General features: G+C 45.6%; 1 protein-coding gene across 1 annotated transcript in view; it reads left to right on the top strand.

Annotated features, from left to right (window-relative positions):
- The first annotated feature begins 2,848 nt into the window (after positions 1-2,848).
- The window catches only part of LOC120948966 (putative sodium-coupled neutral amino acid transporter 11), a 28,036-nt gene continuing 19,277 nt past the window's right edge, over positions 2,849-11,607 (top strand). Inside the window, exon 1 of the mRNA XM_040365865.2 lies at positions 2,849-3,884. Coding sequence (XP_040221799.1) covers positions 3,825-3,884 — 60 coding nt within the window. The 5' untranslated portion in view covers positions 2,849-3,824. The remainder of the gene's footprint in view (positions 3,885-11,607) is intronic.

Below are 11,607 nucleotides of genomic sequence, written 5' to 3'. Positions count from 1 at the left end.
TGCCAGCCAACGTACGGTGCATGATCCTCCCATCAATCAGCGTGCGGGGGCCGACCTGATACGAGCACTGTCTCTGCTCACCGAAGGTGCAAGGATTATCGTAAGCAATTAATCACTAATTAGCAAACAAACGCCGTTAATCTATCACCGGTGCAAGCCAGACCAGCGTGTCTGACCGGCGTGCTGGGCGTGCGTGCAACGCCTAGAACAACGGATCTGACACCGAGGACAAGGGCACGGTGCGCTGAAACCGGACCTGAAAGTGAAGCAACTGGTCGGCACAATCGTACGGCGCTATCATTACGAGCAACAGCCGTTGTAATTGCTAGTACTACAGCATGTACTTCCTGGTTGTCGGTGCGACATCTTACATTCGGCACACGCCTAAACGGCTCATCTGTTGTGCAACAAAATGCAACGCTGCTTAGCCATAACGCCATTCTGCTAATTTCTTCACAAAAAAAATCAAGTGCACATCCTTCCAGTTGGGGCTGATTGTGTGTGCTAAATTCTATTATAAGTCGCCACACCAAACAAAAAAAACACCATAACGTCTTCGGTTTTACGTATTTGCGGCAGCGCGATGACGCGGTTTGTGAAGATTATTATTTACCGACCGATCAATTTGCTCGTTTACCGATATTTACTGCCCTCAAGCTCAATTGTTGCTACGGCTGACAAAAAAACACTGACGGCAGCCTTCAACGAAACAAACCCTTCCTGGCTATGCTTCCCTCTCCGGGGGTTCCTATCCGCAAGAAAAGTCCACAGTTGAAGTCTGAATAGCCCGTGCCAAATTGTGACCACTTCTGGGTTGCTGGAACGAACCGCAAACGCTCATACGGTCAGACAGAACAGAGCAACAAAACAAAAAAAAAACAAGTTCTTTGGGATTTTTGGAACTATTCGTAGCGCACTCCCATGGGGGGAGCAGTAATGACGTCTGCCGTACAGGTACATTCGATAGATGACAATGAATTATCACAGTCGGTGTACGCGTGCAATTACATCCTCATGCCATGTCAGTGTTTTGCGATGAACGGCAAACGATTGGTGAAGCTGATTCTCTCCCCAAAAAAAAGCATAGCGTCTGGCGAGAGTGACTTTCAGCCACTAACGCAACAGGCTTCCGCTGGAAGCGTTGTGTACGCAGCACTGTGGGCAGATGTTGTTAGACCGTAGTAGACATCTTGAAGTTCCGTCAATACTTTCAAACAAACAAATTTACGAAAAAAAGCATATACGCGTCTCATTCTGATGTTCTTTTCTTACACCCTGCTTGTGGCAAGTGAACTTTGTACTGGTCAAAACAAACATACACACACACTCTTTACCCACCCGAAGTGTGTACAGTGTTTCGGTTTTCCATCGCCACCGGTCTGCCGGTGGTGCCCAATTTGGCCGTGACCATCACTTCGGTCGGCTAATTGTTCGATGTCTGTACACCGCACTGGAGCGACGCGTACGCGCTCTTACGGGATGCTGCTTGATGTCGATAATTATCTGCATTACAACACGCCGAAGGCCGAACGTGGCAGAGGTGAATTTCACGATCGAATTTCACTTTGATGCACCTTCGGCTACGGCGTTGATATGCTTTCCGGCAGTTCGGTCTTGAGAACAATTAGCTTAATTTTGTTGACCTTCGATCGTGAGTGGCGTTTGTCCTTAATGCGTAATGGCTGTCTCGCGCTGTCGAAATTGTTGCATTTTGTTATTATATGTTTTTAGAAAAAACTTGGCTCAATAGAGATATTTTAAATTATAAATTTTATTGATTTGTTTCTTTTTAGTAACATGTATCTATCATGTCATCATAATGCATCATTATTATGTACGTCATAAATTAGGTCATTGACATGGTTTACAACTTGCGGATGCTATTCTGAGAAATGCTTGCACACAAACAAAGCTTCCGTCCAGAAAGCTCATAAAGCTCCGCTTCAAACGATGCAAAGCTCTCGGGAGCTTTTACTTTGCGTGGTCCCAGAGGGCAGCTTTAAATCTTATATTGCCTGTTTAACGTCAATTAAGCATTATCTGTAATGTAGCTTGGAGAAAATCTTACAAAAAAAAATCAGTAATAATTATTAATGAGTAATAGATTTTTGTGTGTAAAACACAAATTCATTCTTCCAAACATTTCTATCTTCAAGTCTTATGAGAATAATATTTGTAAATAATCACGTTAAAACCAGTAAAAATTTAGCACATAATTGTAAAAATATTATTTTTAAGACATAAAGTTAAGCTTATAAGAATATTTTATAAATGAAAAGATATTAAAAGTATGCTACATGATATAATACTAATTTAAAATACACAATAAATATTGATGAATATTGAATAATTCAACAAAAAAGTATAATTTTCCAATAAGTTTTTTTGTAGATAATTTAAAATTTCTAATATCACTATTTGACTTCGACACCCTTGCTTTAATGCCTCTGTGTTTTGAATGTCAAGATCAAACACCGTCCCCTTGTCTTCCCATATCACACACACACACGTATACACACACACTGTTGCGCATGTTCGCTCGCTCGCTGTCTCTGTTTATCCAGCTTGACCCGCCAGCCATCGGCCAGCCGTTTAGTAAACAGAGTGCCCGATGTCCTGATTCCTGTTGCTCCAGGGTGCTCCAAAAACGTACTGCCAGAGCGAAACCTAACCGAATTGGGAAACATAAACCAGCGTGTGGAGCACAACAAATAATCAAAGCTCGTCAAAGATGAGAAGTGCCGTAACGGTCGCTCTCTCGCTCTCTCGTATCTCTGGCAAAACGGTGTCCACTGCCACTGTCTTACCCATCTATGCTTCTGGTTGGATCCGCGAATCCGAAGCGTGGGAGAATGCATGACGCTCGTCGTTATGGTAGAACGCTACGCCAAGTGCTCCGATATCGACGGATAGACTGCAGTGAAGCCTCGTCGCGTGCAGACGTGTGCTCGCGAGGATACGCGATACATCCTGCACGCATTCCCATTCGGCACTACAGTCCACTGCATCCTGACCTATCCATCGAACTTACGAAGCGCGAGTGCAGCTTACAATCGTTTGGTGTTCTCACGAAGTTTACGGCTTAGTGAACGAGCTGCCGCTTACCCAGAGCCGTGCTCAGTCCCATCAAAAACGCAGGATAGAAGAAAACGGTAATTCCGTACCACAACAGTGTAGCTGCAATTTGTGCTCCGCTGCGGTCAGCTGCTCCGTTTAAGTCGTCAGTGTCACGTCGGTTCCGTCAAGAAATCCCTCGTTACCGTCGGTAGCTTCGCTAAAGCAGTCGGAGATCGTTCCGATTGGCTACGCTGATGTGACCCTTGGGACCCGTTCCCAGCGACCTGTCAGCGACATATTCCAAACCGTGCCGTTACTTCATTGCGCCATGCACAATAAGCCCTAAAGCTTGCCATTACATCCGTGCTTACTATCCGCAAGCATCCCTCTGGCTCCCAGATGTGCAACTGTATGGCTTCAGTGTGAAATGCAAGTGCGAGCGTGTGTGTGTATTTGTGCTCAAGTTTCCGAATTATCCACATTTTCCACCCCCAAAACCGTGCCCCATCCGTAATGTAACCCTTCTACTAAGGCCGTGGCGTGCGTGATTAGAAAATCAAACCGACGCTAAAACGAATCATAATTAAGTGCTTGCTTGCAGCTGTGCTTGTGCAATCGATCGGTTCCAGCTCGTCCCGCCCTAAGGTGATCTTGGCTGCACCCGTCCTACCGCAGTAGGATCGTTCGCACAACTCGCTCGAGCACCTGTTTGTGAGCAGGATTATTTACTCCCGGAAGCGACCCGCAACGAAGCAACGCCACCGACCATGGAACCAACGGCCAAGAAGAACACCGTGTCCGAGTTTAGCTACATGCTGCAGCGACAAGTAAGAAGTAGATTGGTAGATGTCCCCTGTATTTCCACAGGTTCTTGCCAGGTGCACAATGTGGCTGTTCTCACTGCTTCACGGGGAAAAAAACGCACCAAACAGAATGCTCATAACGTTACGCTTCACACAACCGACCGGTGTCCCAATTTATCTTCCAATTCATTCTCATTCAGATTCGACCCATTCATCGTTTGTGTGTGTGTGTGTGTGTGTGTGTGCGCTTGTGTCTGTGTCCTTTGGTGAGTGGGCGATCGTCGTGCCATCGTTGCTCGGGATTCGGGAGCAACATCCCCCGGGCTGAAAATGGAAAAGATACACATTGGCACCGTAGCCTTTTCGGAAGCTTCGTGCATCCACGTCCTCCCACATCTGTGTAGTCTGGTCCGGGTTTACCCTCGTTTTATTGCCTCCTCTATCCTATTCATCTCTTCACGTTCACCCAACCCCAGACCCTACTGGCTTGCAAAAAGGATGATAGAATACTAATTTATGGATTACCCTCTCACCGTCGGGCAGCGGCACGATTTGCCATTAGTTTCTGCCCTTTTGTGGCGGGTGTATCCGTACGACATCGGTGAATGCTCATTAGAGCAATTTGAAGCTAAAGTTGAGGATAAATCAAGTGCACATTCGAACGACTCCCTGGGTCCCTGGGTTTTTCGAAAATCGTCCCAGCTCGGACGATGGAGCTAGAGGACTAAATTTACGCTAACCACATCAGTAGGACCTTCGTTCGGGTCCGGCACGACTGGGCAGACATTGTTCCAATTACCGAGGAGGAGCGGATAGCGTTTTAAGTTGCACGCTGACCTTTACCTTCCAGGCAAGCGGCCAAAGTTGGGCAAACATTGGCAGCATCGTTCTCGGAGGGGTTGTGTCGAGTGAGCAACGGCAAGCTCACAAGTTCAGGGCTGGAGCACACGATGGAGCCACATCGGAGGTCAACTTTCCACGGTGCGAGGCCGCATCGACAAGGGAAAGTTGTGTTTTACCGCCCACTTTTTAGCGCAATGATGGAGGAGTCAACCGAACAGTACCTTAGGATAGATAGGATCATCTTCTTCGGATGGTGGGATGGTATCTTGCGTACTGTACAAACTTTGCTAGAATTTCAAGAGCTTTCTCCATGTTTAAACAGGGAACTTCCCAAGTCTACTTTCAACATCCGTTATTAGTTTGAGCCAAACTTTGTTTCAAAGCAAAGCTCACGAATTTCGTTACTTTACTTCTTCCCCCGAGGCATACTGGAAAGCCAAATCTACGACCGTTGGAGCTGACGCTGGTCAGGCTTTAAATTCCCATGACTACTGTCACACAGTGGTGCCCTTTGTGCGGCCGCGATAACTGCCCACCAGCTCATAAATCAAACAATAAACAACTTCTCACGCCACCGATCGATAAAGCAAGATACTTCACGACACCCGAGGACCCATCCCAAAACTCGAAGCGCTAATGGAACAAAGCGAACAAGCCTCGCGCCTCGCAGGGATGATTGGCGGACATTTCCTTCTCGGACACAGTTTGCCACGGAGGCTCCAGGAGCTCCATTCGCTTCATCTCCGACTTTTCGTAGAACATGATAATCCTACTTTCTGCACTCTTCTGCCAAACCAGATTACTGCATAATGTCGTGGTACCACCTCATTCCGGAAAAGCTTCCAACTTAATGGTTGGTTTGATGTACACGCACTCTCGGCACTCACTTCCGTATGACGACGGAGGTATCATCGCTTCTCTGGAGTGTGTGTGTGTGCCTCTGGTATCATAACATCTGAAGGAAAGCGTCAGCTTCCATCCACGTGTGCTGTGTAATACTGACGTAAGCCGCACGGCAACGACGCACCATCAAAAGCCGGTGCGTTCCGGTGAGTTTGGTGGGCGTTTGTCGAAAAGTTTTCCACCCGCCCCGCGTCTTACGCTAAATGTTTACGACATCGTCATTTCGCCGTGTTTTTGCGGACCACAATTGTGTGTAATTAGAATTTGGTACAACTTTTCGTGCGAGCTTCAGGTGGAAAGTTTGTGCGCAAGTTAATCGATTTAGAGCAAGTTGGCAACGCTGGTTGTCTGAACGTTTGTCTGCGGTGGGTCATTGATTGCTCCCCCCTTCGGGTACGTTGAATCGATGGGTGAAGCCATACAGCAAATGAAGAGGTATACGTAGGAGGCAGAAATAAATTATAGCAGCTGCAAAAACTGAGCTGTAATCTAATTTCAGCCGTTGCTAGGTTAGATGGGTAGGTGTGGAAAAGTTTACGGCGTGGAATAATTTGGAATAAATTCTATTTTGTTTTTATAGTAACACCAGCACTATGTTACACTACCTTGCAGACCTTTCTAGAAGATCAAAGCTTTACACTCCAAGCAAGACACTTGAGCAACGTGTTGAACTTTACCGTGGTGATGGTAATTTGAGTAGCAATTTACTTTCACTACCAAACAAACATAAACATATTCAACCTATCGTAAAGGGATAGCATTAAACTTTGGCTCAATTAAATAGTTTCATTTAACGGTGTCACGTTTACACACGCCTAAAAAAATTGCTTTGCCATTATACTATTTACGAACTTTGTAAGGAATTCCAGTTTTGTGCTGCGTTTTGCATACCTTTGGGCGGTTAACACATGTTGAAAACTGTTGACGTATAACTAAAGAGGTAAAGCATTACATTTACCGATTTTGAAATGTTACACAGCATAGTTTTAATCAATTACACTTGTTGATCGCTTCATTGAATGCTCATAATGCACAATTGCTGTTAAATATCTCCATCATTCCCAGCATAAACCTGTAACAACGGCGATACATTTTCCACCACATTAAGTTCCGTTCCGTATGCAGCGGGGAAAGTGCTCTACCAACGACCTAATAGCCCACTCCAGGCTACCCACCCCAGGCCCGTTGGTTTTGAATTGTTTCGATAATATTAACTCATTCAAAAGCCAGGCAGCAACCGTTTCAACCGGATTGAGGAAATGCTAACCCATCCCGAAACACTGACCATTTCCATTATCTCTCCCCCGAGTGCTATTCATTTCTATTCAGCGTCCATACCGGTTCCAGCTTGTGCGCTCCACACCGTACGTTGGACCGTCCACGAAGCGTCCGTTGGCATGTGATGGAGATGGAACAGGTGACAGGAACGGGAAGCGCGATAGGAGATGGGTTACGGTGATAAGACGATAAGCAGAGGCAGTGGCACCGGACAGGGACGGGATGGTTTTGAGCAGGAAAAGCGAACGAAGCTAACGAAGCAGGGCGCAAACATTCACCTGCCCGCACCTAATGCTGCCATTTCTATGCAAAGTGAAAGTAAATAATCCATAATTGAAATCATTGGCATCCGCCGCACGAAACGCGGGGCACGGTGGCCACTTTGCCATTCCCACGGGATATGTCTTCGTAGCTGCGGGGACGCCTTTTTTCCTGGAGCGCTAGCGGGTCATTCGACGGGGATGCTGGGATAAGTAAGATTGAGTTTCTTTTTATCGTAGAGAAAATCGGTCACCGTGAAGGTCAGGATGGACGTGGGCATGGGCGAATGGGTGATTGAAAGCAGGTTGAGTGATTTTTACACTTTTATCGTGAGGAAGTAACAATTGTTGGTTAGCATTTTACTTATTATTTCCGGGAAGTATACTTCCAAGAAAGCATACTTTGTCTTCTTGCAGTGCAAAAAATCCGTTGGATTTGATTCACAATCCCGTAAAGCCTTGCATGATATTCCGTTTCGATCCGGCGACACCGGGGAAATTGCGCGTCGAAAGCAATCGGAAAGGGATATCACTCATCGGTTTCGCTGTCGGGGATTGAGTTACGGAATTTCACACCATTGGCAGCGCGCGGAAGACCAAGCAGAAGAAGCAAAGAGAGAGAGAGAAAAGGACAGAACCATAACGGTTATCGATCACGGTAAATTGCGTGGAAGCGACCGGTAATGCTAGGAAAAGTTCGGATTTTTTTATGTTATTGGTGAAACCACTAGACCGAGATAAAGGAAATGATGTTCGAAAAGATACATTAGAGACAACTTTAACGAGCACACCGGTTTGCTTTATTGTAGCTTAATTGTTTTCCACATAACAAAAGTATTCGTTCCAAGTTGGAGAAGTACAATAAAAATATGAAATGGAAAAAAACTGTCTTATGACATTACACTGAGCCTCCAAAAAAAAAGTATGCTCCACAAAAATACTCTGGGGAAATCAGAAAGGCGATTTAAAGATGCTCGTAATGTTCGTGTACCGCTTTTGTGCAGCAAAAAAAAAGAAACACAGTTCTTTCGTCGCCAAAATAAATCCCCACTTTTTTGCTGTGGCCTTCAACGCCACTTCGACGTTCTTCTCATCGATCGTGCAAAGGCCCTGCTTAAAGACCGACAGGAAAGAAGCTGTATCGTTACAACCATCCATTTGTCGGTTGTCACACCGGGATCCACATCCCACATCATCCGACGTGTCCTATTGAACGGCCTACCGCCCTAGCTGTTGCTGTCACAGTTGTGTCGCAGAACAAAGCGAAACCTTTCCCCCTCGTAATCGCACCTGCATACACTTTGGTGTTCTTCATTTTCCCAAAACTGGTCTCTTCCATCGGTTTGCCCGCCCGTGCCTGTTTTATTTTGCATGATTGATTTTTCGTTGTGCCGTATTGTTTCCGTGTTTCGGTGTATTCGGTGTAGGAAAGCATTTTTCCTCCAATAAAAATGAAGCCCACAGTCGTAAAGCTATAGGCGGAGCGATTTAAATTCTAAATTGGTGTTTAACGTAAAATGTGAAAGTACCAGCAATGGCTCGAAAGGTTAAATCGTACATCAATTATGTAAAACTTTGCTCCACTGTTTTCATCATCGTTCGATTGTAGCATAGAAATTGAGGATTAAAATATTTAACAATACAAAAACCGGTTCGCTTCTTCACTTTGTTTGCAGAAAGATGGCTTTTTTCCACCTCTTTTTTCCCATCTCCTCAGCACGCTCAAAAGGGGCTTAACAGCGATTAGCACCCGAAATCGGGGTTACGGCCCGTAAACAATCGCTTCCGGTGTGAAGTTAGTGCGAAATGATGTTCCGCTGCCGTTTCACAACCGGTAATTTACACGCCCACTTACATTTACCTACATATCCACCTTCCGACCACGTTCCCCGTTGCCCCGTTGCACAATTAACAGTGCTTCCCCGACCGTGCTCATTTGCTGTGTGTTTCACAACCCCGACTCGATACCTGTTAGCTGTTAGCCGGCTCCACCGAATAATTCGTGCACTCGCATCGTCCCTATTTTCCCGCTCTCGAGTGGTTCGGCAGGCCCCGACGGCAGGCGGTCGACAATTTGTCGGGCACACATAAAACGATTTGTAAACAAAGGTATAAAAATAAACTTGTTCCGGTCTGAGGGCTTCTCGTACCGGTGTGCTTTCCATTTCCATTTCCTCCATTTCTGACCAGGTGGTCTCAGTCAGTAGTAGGAAACACAACGCGCTCGTTGCTCGTTGTGGGCAGCAGCAAGCAAGGACCGAAAAATCTGCTGTTAACGATGGTCATCTCCACTGCTGCGTGAAGCACGGTAGCTTGTCTCGCTTCGACGTGCGTGGTACGGTTCTGCTCAGCACGCTCTTTTTTTCGCTCCTTGGAACTGTTGCTACCCATATCACCAATTACAAGCGAATGTCGTTGGCACAGGCTGCTAGCAGGCTTGCGAAAAAAAAAAGAAATAAAGTTTAGCCAGGGAAAACGACAGACATTACCCAGAAAAAGCACCAGCAAAAGCTGGTGGACCACACCAGACCACTTTTTGGGAAGGGCAAAGATCACCAAATCGAGTGTGGGACGTAAACACAAAAGCAAAAAAACATAACACGATACGATAACGCGTTCAATAATTGATGTCCTTGTGCTTGTAACACCACTTTGCACCTGTTTGGTTTTGTTTTGTGTGCTTTGCTCCTTTTTTTTGCGCTTACGAACGAAAAAATTTAGAACATACGAACGTAGAGCGCTTGCTGATGGTGGAGCGATTTTTCCTACGCTCAGCCTCCGTCAGCACAATTGTCGCAATGAATCGTTAATCAGCCCAACGGGCGGAAAAAGCACGACATTTACACCATCCCAACCCAAGCAGCAACATGCCGTTCCGGGCATGTGATGTGATGATGACAAGTTGCAATGATTGTTTGACATTAACGAATTCTCGCACAAACACACACACACACACACACACACACACACACACACACACACACACACACACACACACACACACACGGACACAATGATGCGATGTCCCGAGGATGCTGTCGTTGTGATAAATTGCCCAAGGACACATGTACGCAACCCACTGATTGGATGAATCCGGTGTCAAGTGATGTGGGTTTCTGGCTGTGGTTCCGAAGAAATCATGCGTTCGTTAGATAACGAAAGGGTGGAGGTTGTTTGAATGTCTGTTGTCTGATCGATAAATGGAATACAAAAGGGTGTAATACGTTATTACAATCGATCTCTGTTCAATGTTGATTACAAAAGTGTTAAAATTGGCACTCATGCTCCACTTCTATTTCGTCATTTTGCTGATCTAACCGTTCTGATGCTTGGAGTATTTTATGATTTTAGTACACCAAATTGATTTGCAGAATACTGTTGGGGTTTCATTAAAGTGTTTACCTTCAATTCTAAACAATAAACCTACAAACTGTTTACATTAAATTACATAAAAATGTGTTGACAATCAACTAGTCAAACCGGAATAACACTTGAAGCGTACATAATTCGCTGAAACAACAAAGAGAATATTGAAAATTCAAATTCTAAAATATACTCAATTATCCTACAACAAACGATATTTCCATCGATGAGTAAATCCTATTATTAAACATTTATTCTCGATTAGATAGTATCAATTGATAGAAAGACGGCTCCCAAAATATATTCCTAAGCTCTCCCAAGGCCGCACTTTTCCGAATAAATAACGACAAATAGACCGTCCCACACCTGCCCTAATATCATACGATCTTCATTTGAAAAGTTAAATTACCGTTCCGGACAAGCCGGTTGTGAAGTTCAATTACAATTACCATGAGCCCACGACGGTGCGCTGAATAAACATCCCAAGAACAATTTCGACCATATTTACCGCGCCCACCCTCTCGGAAGGCTCTACGCAATAGCATACGCAACACTCTACACTCCCAAAATCCCCTCTCCACACTCAACAGGCAACCGCCGATCCACCAACCACTCTCTTGCAATTTCTTTCCCCCCACCTGGTTCCATGGGGGGGAATGGAAAGGAATGTTTTGGTACAGGATAGGCAAAACTCTCTCACACTTCGTAAAGCAAAAATTTCCCACCGCTTTTCAATACTTCCAGAGCGCGGCAAGGCAGGAGGCATCGGAGGAGGCACATAATTGAAGTTCAAGAATCGATAATTTAATTGAGTGGAAAAATCGTCCACCACAGCCGTTGCGGTCGGTGCCGATAGCTCCCGCCCACCTTCTGTTTCTCACGCCATTCACAAAAGAATGTTGGCTGGATGGTTGGGGAAAAAGGAACGGTTGGCTCGTTTGGTAACATTCTTCGCATTCTTCCACCGGTACCGGAGCGCCCGGTCGAGCCACACGGTAACGCAATTCCACCCAGCATAGATGCCATTCGATGGCCTGCATCATCTGCTGCCTTTCTTTCACTACTTTGGCGTGCACTACCACCAGCACCATCACAAAACG

The sequence above is a fragment of the Anopheles coluzzii genome, chromosome 2 (genome assembly GCF_943734685.1).
Source record: "Anopheles coluzzii chromosome 2, AcolN3, whole genome shotgun sequence".
Lineage (NCBI taxonomy): Eukaryota > Metazoa > Arthropoda > Insecta > Diptera > Culicidae > Anopheles > Anopheles coluzzii.
Note: the sequence above shows the minus strand (reverse complement) of the source record. Positions and strands in the feature narration are given on the sequence as shown.